This window comes from Eriocheir sinensis, chromosome 48 (genome assembly GCF_024679095.1).
Source record: "Eriocheir sinensis breed Jianghai 21 chromosome 48, ASM2467909v1, whole genome shotgun sequence".
NCBI classification, from domain to species: Eukaryota; Metazoa; Arthropoda; class Malacostraca; order Decapoda; family Varunidae; genus Eriocheir; species Eriocheir sinensis.
In genome coordinates, this window is record NC_066556.1 from 3817056 (window position 1) to 3831588 (window position 14533).

The 14533-nt window shown below is 48.4% G+C and overlaps 1 protein-coding gene across 4 annotated transcripts in view; it reads left to right on the forward strand.

The window, feature by feature from the left end:
• LOC126981473 (protein split ends-like) overlaps nucleotides 1–14533 on the forward strand; it is a 293763-nt gene that overhangs the window by 69730 nt on the left and 209500 nt on the right. For 2 of the 4 annotated variants that reach the window (XM_050832545.1, XM_050832544.1), the window contains exon 1: nucleotides 10512–12506. The exons of 1 other annotated variant lie outside the window; for it this stretch is intronic. In XM_050832545.1, coding sequence (XP_050688502.1) covers nucleotides 11496–12506 — 1011 coding nt within the window. In that variant the 5' untranslated portion in view covers nucleotides 10512–11495. Of the gene's footprint in view, nucleotides 1–10511; nucleotides 12507–14533 lie in introns of those variants that run through there. One more of the 4 variants, XM_050832542.1, reaches the window with a different exon arrangement.

Here is a 14533-nt window from a genome sequence, read left to right on the forward strand (position 1 = left end):
TCTCCCCTTTCTCTCATTCCCCTTTCCCCGTTGACCTCTTATTGACCTCTTTTGACCTTCCACGTGTCGTATTGAGTGCATGTTAAAGTGGTTCTGCTCTTCAGGGTGGATCTGATATGTTATGCTTTCGACGTGGGGTAAGGAGTTGGATTCTTATAGCTGGTGTTTGGTTGTTGGTCGAGGTGTTTTCATGTGTGTGTTGGCTTTCTATTTTATTTCTTGATCTGTTTGTGTTATTAAATGAAGAAAAGGTTCGTGGAAAGTGAGACGAGAAGAGGGGAAATAAAGGACGATAGCAAAGAGAAGAGATATGAAGTGATAAGTAAAGAAAACGAAGGGAGAGAAGTGGAGGGAAGTTATGGGATGGGAACGTAAAAGAAGAGAAAGAAGAAAAGTATATAAAAGACGAGATAAAGGAAGGGAAGCGGAGATCAAGTGAAGATAAAGCAAAACAAAAAATAAAAGAAGGAAAGAAGGAGAGGAAGAGAACAGAACAGAAGAAAACCATACAAAGGAGAAGCGAAAAGAAGATAAAACAAAAGGGAAAGAATAAAATAAAGAAAGAAGAAGAGGGGAGAACAAAATGAAGCAGAAGGAGAAGTAAAGAAAAAGGAGACCAGTAAAACAAACACACAAAGTCATCCGCGGCTCTCCATCGCCACCAATCAGTCAGCCTGGGCGCGATGCTTGCTCGATATAAGTGGCAGCACCGAGCATGCCTTATGATTCCCCCCCTCTCCCCCCCTCCCCTGAAGAGTGCCAAGTGAGAGGGAGTGCCATGCAACGATTCCTTCAGGCACCAAGCGGCAGGCATTTCCTCATCTACTTACTCACTTGATTTTTTTTTCCTTTTAATTTTCACTCATGTTCCTTTCATCACTCATATTTTTTTTTTCCTGAGAGCACACTCACTCACTCACTCACTCACTCACTCATAATAACGTCACTCATACACTCAATCACTCACTCACTTATTTTCCCCTTCATTACTGTCACTCCTTAATCACACTCACCCATTTATTTCCTCACTAATAACATTCTAAACTCACTCATATTAACGTCACTCATACCCTGACTCACTCACTCACTCTTATACTCACGTACTCACTGCTTCATATCATCTTTAGTTCACCTTCATTAACCGTCACCTCTTTATTTTTCCTGGCTAATAAAGCGAAATATTTTACATACTCGCTCACGCACTAACGCATACTCTCACATATTCTTCCTTTAATATCCTCTCTCATATAACTTTTTTTTTTTACTTATATATATAGTCTATACTAATAAAACTGGACCTCCATCCCTCCCTTAGCCCCTCCATCCCTCTCTTATCTCCCTCCCTCCCTCTCTCCCTTCCTCACCTCCTCCCTCCTTCCCTCCCCCTCTCGCTCTCTTCTTCACTCACTCACTCACTCACTCATTTCCTCATGTTTCCTCCTTCACTTCTCTGGGTAGTTGACTCTTCGGTGTCCTGTGGGTGGCTTGGGAGGAGGAGGAGGAGGAGGAGGAGGAGGAGGAAAACGTCTGTGCCCTCAATGGGGTTGCTATGACAGCCGACAAGAAGAGGGGGGGGGGGGGGGGAGAGATTTTGTTGGGTTGAAGGTTATTGGTTCTGCCTGTGAAGGTCGCAGTTCTCTCTCTCTCTCTCTCTCTCTCTCTCTCTCTCTCTCTCTCTCTCTCTCTCTCTCTCTCTCTCTCTCTCTCTCTCTCTCTCTCTCTCTCTCTCTCTCTCTCTCTCTCTCACACACACACACACACACACACACACACACACAAACACACACACTTATGCAGGTTTTCCCCACCATCAGTGCCATCAGTAAAACCTCCTCCTCCTCCTCCTCCTCCTCCTCCCCTTCCCCTGTCTAATCCGCCAGAGGGAAGCTGTGGCAGGGGAGTTTCTTTTTCCTCTCTTGTCCCCTCTCCCCTTCCCCTCTTTTTTTTTAATTCTTCCGCTCTGGTTCTTTTAATTTTTTTTATTTTTGTTAGTTAATATTTTTCACTCTTTTCGTTCCCGTTCTCTTTATATGAATTTTTGTTTTTGTTTTTGTTTTTGATTTCCATTCTTCTTATTTTCTTTTTTTTTGTATGCTCATTTATTTTATTTCCTTTGATTTTTGCCATTCTGAATTTTCTTCCTTATCTTTCTGTTCTCATTCTCTTTTTTATTTTCTTTATTTTCCCGTCTTTCTTCTTTTGACTCCATCTTTTGCCTCTGCTTTTATCCTTTTATCCTCCTCCTCCTCCTATTCCTCCGTCTTGTATTATACCGTATTGGTCTTTTCTTCCTCCCTCCTCTTCATCTCGCTGATTTATGTTTTCATTACTTCTCTCTCTCTCTCTCTCTCTCTCTCTCTCTCTCTCTCTCTCTCTCTCTCTCTCTCTCTCTCTCTCTCTCTCTCTCTCTCTCTCTCTCTCTCTCTCTCTCTCTCTCTCTCTCTCCGACATCATCTTACTTTTCTCTTTCTCTTCCTTTTTTCCTCCTTTTCTTCCATCTTTTCCTCCTTCATTATTTCCTTTTCTCCTCTTCCCTTATCCTCCATTTCCTCCTCCTCCTCATTCCTCCTCCTTCCTTTTCGCCTGTGCCTTCCTCTCGTGTCTGGGGCTGGGTGGCGATAACAGGGCTGCGTCATGAAGGGCCTTGCGATGCTGGCACTGTGACTTGGCACCGGCGTCAGGGCGTGCTAATGGCGGGCTGATGATGATGGTGATGGTGGTGATGGTGATGGTTCTCTTTGGTTATACTTCTAAGGGCGCTGTGCATGGGTGTGGTGGTGCTCCTTTCTTACTTCACATCTCTTTGCTCCCTCCTGTTTTTTTTCTTCTTTTTTTACCTATTTTGTGTTTGTTATAAGTAGCCATTTCTCATGTCCCCTTTTCTTCCTATCCTTTCTCTCCTCATCTCCCCTTTTTTCCTCCTCCTTATTCCTTTCCCCTTTTCTTCCTCTCCTTTCTCTCCTCATCTCCCCTTTTTTCCTCCTCCTTATTCCTTTCCCCTTTTCTTCCTCTCCTTTCTCTCCTCATCTCCCCTTTTTTCCTCCTCCTTATTCCTTTCCCCATTTCTTCCTCTCCTTTCTCTCCTCAACTCCCCTTTTTTCCTCCTCCTCCTCATTCCTTTCCCCTTTTCTTCCTCTCCTTTTCTCCTCATCTCACCTTTTTTCCTCCTTATTCCTTTCCCCTTTTCTTCCTCTTATTTCTCTCATAATCTCCTTTGTTTCTTATCCATCATCCTCCCTTTCCAGTTTTCCTCCTCTTCTCTGTCATGTCCTTTTCCTCATCAGCATCCTTCGTTTTCCCCTTTGCTTCTTTGTGTGTCTTGAGCATCATTATAGTGTTCGGGGTCAGTGTGGTGTGTTTGCCGTCGTCTGCGTGGTGGCCGCGTGTGGTATCTGTCTGTCTGCTGCTATTGTAATTATGAAGCAGATTCACAGCGTTGCCAAGGACGAGGGGGTGGTTCAGCGTTGCCAAGGAGTCACTCACCCGCAGGCCTTCATTTTTTCTGCGTCTTGTTTATGGTTACCTTCCGTCTTTTCCCCTCGGTGGCCAGCCCGCTGTTCCTGTTTACCCGTTTTTTGTCCCTTCACCTTCCGTCTTTACCCTCAGTGGCGAGCTCTCCCCTTCTGTTTGCCCCCTTAGTGACGAGCTCGCTCCTTCTGTTTGCTTGTCCTTTATCCCTTCACCTTCCGTCCTTTCCCTCAGTGGCGAGCTCTCCCCTTCTGTTTGCCTGTCCCTCGCCCTTTCACCTTCTGTCTTATCCCCTCAGTGACGAGCTCGCTCCTTCTCATTGCTTGTCCCTCATCCCTTCACCTTCCGTCCTTTCCCTCAGTGACGAGCTCTCTCTCTCTCCTTCTGTTTGCCCTTCTCTCATTCCTTCACCATCACTCCATTTCCACTGTTCAGCCTGTTAGTGTGTTTGTTTTACTCCTCCTCTACGCTAAATGCCTCCTCTTGTTGCTTTAAAATGTCCTCTGATCTACACAACTTCATCATCATCGCTCACCATCGCTCTTTTTCCGCCGTTCTGCCTCCCAGCGTCTCTGTATCACTCGTCCTCCGCGTTAGATGTCGCCTTGTGTTACTTTAAAACGTCCCCTGATTCACCGCAGCAGCTTCTCGCCCTAAAGCACTCCAGGTCCGCCTCAACTTGTGTATTCAATCTTCTGTTTCTCCGCCGCCGCTGCTTCTCCGCTCCTCCCGCCGCTTCCCGTCTAAACATAGCAAGGGCGGGCATGGGGCGAGGGGCTGTGGGCACTTCACGCCTATAAATACCCGGTAAGGGGAGTTATCAGGGCTGGGGAGGCGGGGAGGAGCATGCATGTCCAGCGTGGGGCGTCGCGGTGATGGTGGTGAAGGCGCTCGGGAGGAAATGTCACGGGAAAGGCTGCTCAGGTGCGTGGCGGGGCGGCAGGTGAGGCAGGCAAGCACACTGAGTCGGCGAGGGGCGGGCGTGAAGGTGAAGGTCACGGGGCTTCTTCAGGTGTAGGGGTGTAGGTGAAGGTTGCGGGCCTGTACCAATCTGGGGATGTAGGTGGAGGTGAAGGTTAGGTTTGTACAGATCTGAGATGTACCGAGACAGGTGCGTGGAAGAGCGTGGCACCATGGCACTCCCCCAGCCACGGTGCCCTCCTGCCCTCACAACCCTGACCCGTTAACGCTGGCACTTTAACGGGTCACCCCCCTGGTCCTCTCCTTGCCTCCACCCCCAGGTCTTTCCCTCCCCTCGACGCTCTCTCTCCCTTCCCTATGTACTCACTCTCCCAACTCTTCATTAATTTTCTCCTACTTCTCTCCACTCCCTCACCTACCTTCCCTAATCTCTAACGCCAGCTCATGCACCTCTGCACGCTTCCCCGTCACACACTGCCCACACCAATTAAAAAAAATATATATAGAATGCCAATACTTCTGTTACGTTAGTTTCCCTTGATTTTTATACCTTAATTTTGGTTTATTTACAGTGTTGTTGTTTTTTTAGCTTATTTTTACGTTCACTTTCTTTGCTTCGAGTGATATATATAACTACAATTTTCTTTCTAAGTGCAAGAAGATTCATCACCACCCCCATCATCATCATCATCATTATCATCAGCCTCCGCATCATTATCAGCCGCATCCTTCCCCTGCAGCGCATTAACCTTTCCGTCGGTGTATGTCTCGTGCCTCGTTCCAAGTTTCAGTGTAAACGTTCCCAGAGCTGCGTCAAGCCACCACGCCGTCCGGTGATTGGCCTCCCCGTGTGCATTTTTATATCAATTATTTCCCAGTCTGTCACTCATTGTCCGTCACCTCAGTTTTTTTCCTTTTCTGCATATATATCCTGACCATTACAATTTCTTAATTTTAACTGGCTTTGTTATGTCGTCTACAGTCTTTTTGCCAACTTAATAGAAGTAAGCAAAAGGTTGTTCTAATTTATATATTTATTGTACCATTTTACTTTTTCACATTCAAGTGGTCGTAGGAGAAACTTTTCGCCTCACAAAGCACCGTTCCAACTTAAGTGGTCTTCAAAAACTTAAACTTTCAACAGAATTTCAAGGAATCACGTCATATCCTCAGGGATTGTTCGCCCACGCAACCCTGAAATTCACCTTTCTTCTCACTCTTCTCTCCCTGCCTCCCCTTTCTCCTCCTTCCCTACCCCTGCAAAACTCACCTCTCCCTGCCTCGCCTTTCTCCTCCTTCCCTACCCCTGCAAAACTCACCCTGGCCCCCTCTTTCACCCTCTTTCCTCTCCTTTTCTCCCTTTTCCTCCCCTACACTTACAAAATACTCCCATCCCCATCTTTTACCACCTTCTCCCTCTCCTTCCCCTATTCTTCTCCCTTCTAACTCCCTCCCTCTCCCGTCTTCTAAATTTTCTTCTAACTACGTTCACTGACTCTCTTTTTACCGTCTCCCTCCTCTCTTCGGTGCATCCTCCTCCTCCTCCTCCTCCTGTGCCTGTTTACCGGTAGGGGGGGCGGGGGGGGGGTCTGGATAAAGTTACCTGAGCAGCATCTTCCCGGCACGTCTCATGTCTGTCTGTAGCAGCGCCGGGCACCTCGAGGCTCTCCAGACCTGCTGACGGGGCTGCGGCGGACGGCGGAGGAGGAGGAAGTAGAAGAAGAAGAAGAGGAAGAAAAGAAGAAGAAGAAGAAGAAGAAGAAGATGCAGAAGATGAAGAAGAAGGAGAAGAAGAAAAAAAAATGAAGTAGAAGAAAATGAATAAGAAGAAGAAGAAGAAGAAGAAGAAGAAGAAGAAGAATGAAAAAGAAGAGGTGGAAGAGGAGTAGTTCGAATAATAATAATAAAAAAGGAAGAAAAGAAAGAATAAACAAGAACAAGAAGAATAAAAAAGGATAAAAAAAGGGAAAAAACAGGGAAAAGAAAAAAAGGCAAGCAAAAAAAAAAGAATAACGAGAACAATAACAAAAACAAGAAGAATAAAAGAAACAAAAGAAGAATGATAATAGTGATGATGATGATGAGAGAGAGAGAGAGAGAGAGAGAAAGCAACACCAGCATAAAAAAAAATCAAGTATTCGATCTTGCCTTGACGTGTACTTCGATGCTATTTGAGACGATATGGGTGGCAATGCTCCTTCGTTAACTCTCTCTCTCTCTCTCTCTCTCTCTCTCTCTCTCTCTCTCTCTCTCTCTCTCTCAAGCTAGAGAGAGAGAGAGAGAGAGAGAGAGAGGATGCGGCTGGGAAGTGGGCGTGACTCAGATCATCTTATTATAGCGGCCGCGGCGGGAGTGAGGGCTGCGGGGAGAACATCTGTCAGGGCACTATAACAAGGGCTGCAGGAGAGAGGGGAGTGAGGGGGGGCGCTAGGTTAGGTCTCACTCACGACTAGGGAATATCCTGTTGGAGGGAAGGGAGTCGTGAAGTGAAGGTAGGAGTGGGAAAGCCCGCTACTGTAGAACTAGAAGGTGCTCATTGCTGGAGAATGGAGAGGAGTGAAGGAGGTGAAAGGAGAATGAGGAATGAAGGGTAAGGTAAAAGGATATTGGAGAGAAGAGGCTGGAAGGAAAATGGAGAAGTAGTGAGGCAGGAGAGAGTGAGAGGCGAGAAAGAAGAAGAATGAGAAAAGTGATAGAGTAGAAAGAAGGAAGGAGAATGGAAGATGGAGAGAGTAGGAAGTAGTGAGGGAGGAGAGAGTGAGAGATGAGAAAGAAGAAGAATGAGAAACGCGATAGAGGAGAAAGAAGGAAGGAGAATGGAAGATAGAGAAGGCAAGGGAATGGAGAGAGGAGGAAGTAGTGAGGGAGGAAAAAGGAGGAGAAATGGAGGAGAAGGAGAAGAATGGAGAGAGGAGGAAATAGTGAGGGAGGAGCAAGAAGGAAAGAGGCAAGAGAAAAGAGGAAGCAGTGAAGGAGAAGGAAGGAAGGAAGGAAGAACGGAAGGAAGGAGGGAGGGAGGGGAGGCAGGTGAGGGGAGGCGAGGTGTAGCGCCTCCGGAAGCTCTGTAAACAAGCCACTCACGCCCCCAGTCCGTCGGCGGCTCCGTGTGTCAGCCTTTTCCCGCCGCCGCCGCCCCCTCCCCGCCCCCTTCCCCCGCGAGTCACCCAGGCAAAGGATCCTTATTTGAGCTGTTTGCCAGGTTAACGAAGGTGTGCGTGTGTGTGTGTGTCTGTGTGTGTGTGTGTGTGTGTGTGTGTGTGTGTGTGTGTGTGAAGGATCTCATGGCTGACGTGCTGAGGTGCGCAGATTACTCAGAAGGAGGAGGAGGTGGAAGAGGAGGAGGAGGAGGAGAAGATGGAAGAGGAAGAGGAGGAGGAGGAGAAGGAGGATCTGAGATGTTAGTGTGAATGAGAGAGGCTTATTTTTCTCCTCTTCATCCCTCCCTCACCCTCCCATCCCTCCCTCCTCCCTTCCTTCCTATCTGAAGTGCAAATCTCCCTTAGCGTCACACTCGTTTCTTTCTTAACAAGGGAGCTTTGTTGGCACTCCTCATCTCCCTCTTTTCCCTCCCTTCCCTCTCTTTCTATTCCTCAAATCCCATTCATCCCTCCATAAACTCGAATTTCCTCCTCTCCTCCTCAGCCTCCCTCTTCCATCACTCAAGTCTTCTCTCTCTCCCCTTTTCCTCCTCTTCTTCCCTGCCTTGCCTCTTCCTCTTTCATTCCTCCTTCTGGTAATATTGCTCAAAGTCTCTTTCTTAGTGTTTCTTTCTCATATACTTCTTCCTTCGCAGATAATTCAAGTCTTCTTATTTTCCCATTTTCCTTTTCTTCTCTCCTATCTTACCTCTTCCCCTTTTTATTCCCTTTCATCGTCTCCTCTTCCCTCGCTTCCTCCTCCTCAGATCACTCGACTTCTTATTCTCCCGTTCACCCTTCTTCTCCCCCACCTTGCCACTTCCTCTTACCTTCCCCTCCCTTGTTACATTGCCTAAACTCATCTTAGCGTCTCTTCCTCCCTCTCCTCCTCCTCGTGTTTGCTTAAGTCATCCACCCTCACGCCGTCTTCCTCCCCTCCTTCATATCTTCTCTCCGTCCCTCCGTTGTGTCACGTGAACTGCTTTCCTCCCTTCCTTTCGACCCTCTGTTCCTCCCTCAACGGCTGGTTCTCTCCTACCTTTCCTCCTCTAGTTCCTGTTCACCTCCTTTTCTGATTATGGTTGTGGTGGTGATGGTGGCGATGTGCTTTTTTTTTATGGTGAAGGAAGCAACTCAAGGGGAAAAAGATGAATGAAAACAAAGAAGTCCACTAACCACTCCTCACTGGTGCGTTTTTTTTATGAGTTACTGACCTTTTTTTTACCAGTGCGTCATTAGCGAGCTCAGGTGTGTGTTTTGAGGCGGGTATGTGGTGCAGGTAAAGGGATGCGGCCGCTGATGGAACGTCGTTTTATCATTATTATTATTAGTCGTGTGTTAGTATCACTTCCGCGTCGTCATTAGCGGGCTCAGGACCTTCGCAAAAATAATACACCTGATAATGTTGCGGCGAATAAAAATATCGCAACGAAAATAGATGAAAATAGAATGTGCATGTTTAAGCCTTTTTACCTGCCTTAACGAACACTTTATATTTTTATTTTATCCTGAGGGTCTTTAATTAATCTTTCACAAACTGTTTATTATCCTTTGAATATTAACTTATTTTATATAGTTTTTTATTTTTATTTTTAAGAATATAATAGTCTTTGTATTAATTCGCCGCCGCATGACCAAGCAGTTGCGGCGCCTAGATAAACGCTCCAATAATTTTATAATCAATCAATCAATCCTTTGAATATGTGGACCAGCTTCACCCTTGTTAGTCATTTAGCTATTTTACCGACAATCCTTTCAGTACCTTTCATATTTTCTTTACTAATTTGTTTCATTTATTTATTAGTCACCTTTTTTTATTCTTTGTTCTTTGCGTACATACCTATTCTTTCTTTACCTGATTTTGTACCTCTCACATTTTTTACTAACGTATCTAAATAGTCTTGTAGAAACTTTATTATTCCTTCAATATATATCTGATTCACACCTGTCGGTCTTTCACCTGCTTTCCCCGAACACCTTTACAGTCCCTTCATAGGTTTTACTTGTTCATTAAATTTTATTACAAACTACTTATCAAACTCCAAATATATATCACACGCACACCTGTTAGTCTTTTTACCTGCTTTCCAAACACTTTTTAATACCCTTCACACTTTTACCGACCTGTTCTAATAAAATCTCTTATCACAAACCTTTAAATTATCCTGCTATACATATCCGCTGCCCACGCATTACTCATTAACCTGCTCTCCGCACAACCTTTAAAATTCTTCATATTTTTTTTCGGATTATCTAATTTAATTTATCAGAACTTTTATTATTATCCATTGAACACACAAGAGTTGAATACCTATCGGTCCTTTCCTTACCTGCCTTTCCGATCACCTTTTTAATCACCCTTCATTTTTTCTTTTTAATAATTCGTTCTATTCATCTCTCAGGAAATATTAATACCAGCCTCTAAGTATAATCCGTCCACTGCTTATTTCCTCCGGCGGGTCGATGTTCGCGCCGTGTGTACCTTGGCGTAATTAGCATTTCAGGAAGAGCTTAATTATGTCAGCTACGAACTAATGAAAGGAGAACCCAGCGCGAGGTGAACCAGACGTGTGTGTGTGTGTGTGTGTGTGTGTGTGTGTGTGTGTGTGTGTGTGTGTGTGTGTGTGTGTGTGTGTGTGTGTGTGTGTTGTTGTTGTTGTTGTTGTTGTTGTTTTCTCTTCTTTTTTTCTTCGTGTGTGTGTGTGTGTGTGTGTGTGTGTGTGTGTGTGTGTGTGTGTGAAAGAGAGAAGGATGCTAAGGGTGCGAGGCTCTGGTGTCCGTCACAAGGGTGTTTCACAAAGTCACTTCACTTGGGTCTCCCCCCCCCTCCCCTCCCTCCCTCGTCATTGCCTCCCTTCCTTGTGTCTTTACTCTTTCACTTCGCTCATCTCCCGCATATATTTGTCTCTTTACTTATCATTTATGTGTTTATATTTATCCTTCGTTATGAGCTTTTTCCTCAGATTTCTTATTATGTTTTTCCTCTCGCTCTCCTCTCGTAGCTTCGTTCCTGTCCCAGGCTTGGCGGGTCACGAGTTGGCACCATGACACTCCCTCTTCATGCTGTTGTCTGCACCCGTCCCGTACCCTCCCTCACTCCTTCCCTCCTTTTCATCCCTCCATTCTTCCCTCCATCCATCTATCGTGCCTCTGTCCATCCTTCCCGCGATGACTTGCCCCTCACCGCGATGCCTGTCAAGGTTATCAGAGGAATCAATGAATTGCGATCGCAGGCGTGTGTTGGGGTTTAAGGTGTGTTAATTATAGTATCGGGAGGGGTGCGGGAGGCAGGGGTAAGGGCTGGTGAGGTACTGAGGGTGAGGGAGGCAGCAGGCCGGCAGTCGGTCAAAGGGGAGTGTCGGGAGTGGGGCGCCGCGCGGGGTAAGAAGCCTCAGTGTTGCCGCAGGGAGGGTGACGCGGTCTTAGGGCACGCGAGGAGGGCCAGTGAGGCTCCGGCAAGTGGGCGACGCGGCACTGGCACTACGGACTGCGGCGGAGCGTTCAGTGTGTTGGCTCAGGCACGCGAGGATTACAGTGGCGGGAGGCTCCCAGTGATCGGTGTGTTGGTGTGGCAAGTGTGTTCCTGTGTGGTGTGTGTTGTGTTGTGGGGCACGACGCGGCAGCACCGCCTGGCCCCGGCACGTGCTGGGCTGAGCCGCTCCTCAAGGGGCCTGTGTCCTGCTGGTGATGTGAGCTCCCGTGTGCTCCTCGGGTGCCAAGTCTCAGAGTCACTAGTGGTGTGCTTGGCCGAGCCCTAACACTTTCCTCACCCGTCCACCAAGAGGAAGGTCACTGGCGGCCATGAGTGGACACCAAGGCTCGGTGTTATGCCCTGCACGTAACACCAGGGCTGGCGGCTGCCCATTCTCAATGTGTACAAGAATGTCGGCTTGAGTGGAAACCTGAAATTGCCGATATTGTGGTCGTCCGGGGAGTGTGATTAGCAGCGGAGGGAGCGGCGGCCAGGCGATGGTGTCCACCCTGCAAATCACCCTTTGCAACAACCAGCCCACGCCGCAGTGGCTGGGCCGGAGCGCGTCCTGCGAGGAGACTAACCTCTTGGGGTTCCCGTCAACTTTAACTCCGACCTGCAAGACAACCTCCCTCTCCACGTCCAGCGTCCTCCGGCCCCAGGCCCCCAGCGGCCAGGTTCCTGGAAAGCCCACGTCCACACACAACTCGGCGCCCACGCCCTACAGTCCTTCCGCCGGCACCAGGTCTGCGTCATGGTCCCCTGTCAGGTTAAAAACCAAACCATTACCAGACTTTTTGAAGAGACTCAGTCAAGACTCTGGGTCTGGCAGCAGTTCTGGGGCAGACCAGGTGAAGGGGCCCTGGGCCAGAGTGACTGCCTCGCAGGGGGCGGCGCGACAGCCCACGAGCACAGGTGACGGCCAGGCGGCCCACGTGTCACGGTCCATCGCGTCCCGCTGGTCGCCTGCAGCAAACAGTGACCCACCCAAAGCCGAGCGGTCCCCTAGACCACCTCGGAGAGTATTAGGAGTCACAGTCCCCTCGGCCGCTGCGTCTGCCACGAGTCAGGAACCGCCACCGTCAGGTACGCCCCCCCAGCCAGAGTGGCGGAGGCTTAGTGGTGGGTCGCCCTCCAGCACCAGGACGGCAGTGCCTCCCTCAGGCACCAATGACTCGCCAGCCAGAAGGATTACTGAGTCACCGGGAGTCCTGCAAGAGGGGCTGCCGGCCGGTGTGGGACAGACGACGGTGCCGAATGTTCATAACTCCTCGGCACCTGCGTCAGACCAGCCTGCCGAGGCCCAGCCGGCCAGTGACCGCCGGCCGTCGTTGGGCAAGGCCAGTAAACAGTCGCCCACCGTCCCCAGGAAGAAGCTTCTGGGTGACACCGCCTGGCTGGCGGGCGCCTCGGGTTCGGCCACCATGCCCTCCCTCAGGACGTCCTCTACTCCATGGCAGCAGCGACCCAACCGCCTCTCATCCTCGTCGCTGCAGTGCTTCGAGGATGTAAGCTTCCCATGTTTACATTCCCCGGAGCAGCTTTGTTTTTGTTTTCCTGGTAACAGAGCGCCGAGTGTCTTGTAGGTCAGGGAGGGGGCCTCGGCTACTGGAGGGGCGCATGCTGGCCTGTGAAGCGTCTGTGTGCAACGATGAGCGTGTGTTTGGACGAGATACTGACTCGAGTGTTAGGAGGGCGGAGGGAGGCGCTGGGCCGGGCAGCCGCTGGTGTGTGTTGTTGAGCACATGTGCTCGTGGTCACGCGGCGAGGCGAGGCGTTCATCTGTGCTGTTTGTATGCACATGGCAGTTGTTGGGACAAGGGTGTGTGTGTGTGTGTGGGGGGGAGGCGTCTTAATGTTATCACTCACTGATTAACCCCCCCCCCACTAACTCACACACACACACACACACACACACACACACACACACACACACACACACACACACACACACTGGCTCATCCATCCCCACCACTTCATCCCCTGCTTATAATCCGTCATCTCAAGTGTCATTTTTATCCTCTAATGCGAGACACTAACTTGCTCATTACTCGGAAATCTCAGGGTCTCGACAACGCAGTACATCACACACCGCTATCTCTCTTATCTTTGTTATCTCCCTTCTTCTCTATTGTTAGCTTGATTAGTTCCTGACTCGCCACGCCGCCGTTGTTCTCTCCCTCACGCTGCACAAGAGAAGCGAGGGGAGAGGAACACGAGATAAAAGAGGATAGTAGGTCAGAGGGGCGAGAAACAAAGAAAATGGGATAGGGAGTCAGAGGAGAACGATGAAGAGGTGCATTGGAGGACAGGAATATGATAAACAAATAGAGGAATGGGGAGTCAAGAGAAAGGAGGAAGAAGAGATGGATTAGAGTGAATAAATGCAAAGGAAATATAAATCCGAGGGGCGATAAACAAAGAAAATGGGAGCAGGGAGTCAAATGAAAAGGAGGAAGAGGTGAAGTGCAGGACAGCAAAATGATAAACAAGTAGAGAAATGTGGAGTCAGAGAATGGAGAAAAATAAGTTAGATAGGAGTAAATAAATGCAAAGAAAAAGATAAATAATTCTTCTCACAGGTACACAATGTTTCTACTTGGCAAGGGATCGAAGGAGGAGGAGGAGGAGGGAGGGGGAGAGGAGAGGAGGGAGGAGCCAAGTGTCGGAGAGTCTGTATGTGATCCGTGTCTCAATTCCCTTGGTCTTGAGCCACCTGTTGGAGCTCAGACGAAGACCTTGAGAGTTTGGGGAGAGCGAAGGCCTTGAAGATGGGAGACTGGGGGGGGGGGGTGAGACTTGTGGCCGTGGCGATGTGAGGAGTGTTTGTCTTGATATGAAAAATAGAACTGGATGTGTTTTTTTTTTTATCTCTGTTCAAAATATGTCGACACTTTTTCGTCGTTCTTAAACATATAGTAACTAGCCTTTATTTTTCTCCTTTTGTACTCTGTTTTCCTCCTCTTCCCTTTTCCCTCCTCCTTCTCGTCCTCCTTCAAGCACTACTCTTTCTTATCTTTGCTTTATTCGTTCTCTTCTTGTTTTTTTTCTTCCCCTTTCATTCCCTTTCTTCCTCCTCCTCCTCCTACTTCTCCTCCTTGAACCTGATATAGTTTTCCTCGCTTCTGCTTCTTTTGTCCTCCTTTTCTTCATATTTTCTTCTTTGAGTCATCCAGTCCTCTCTGCCTCTTCCTCCTCCTACTTCTCCTCCTTGAACCTGATATAGTTTTCCTCGCTTCTGCTGCTTTTGTCCTCCTTTTCTTCATTTTTTCTCTTCTTTAAGTCATCCAATCCTCTCTGCCTCCTCCTCCTCCTCCTCCTCCTCCGTCATCGCGTACACAGTGCCTAGTGTTGCCTTGAGCTTCTGTGACCACGAGGGAAATAGTAGCATGAGGCGTGAAGAGGAGGAGGAGGAGGAGGAGGGTTTGGCGCCAGGGAGGAATGCCGCGTGGAATAGTAGCCTCAACACACCACAAAAGGATTTCTCTCTCTCTCTCTCTCTCTCTCTCTCTCTCTCTCTCTCTCTCTCTCTCTC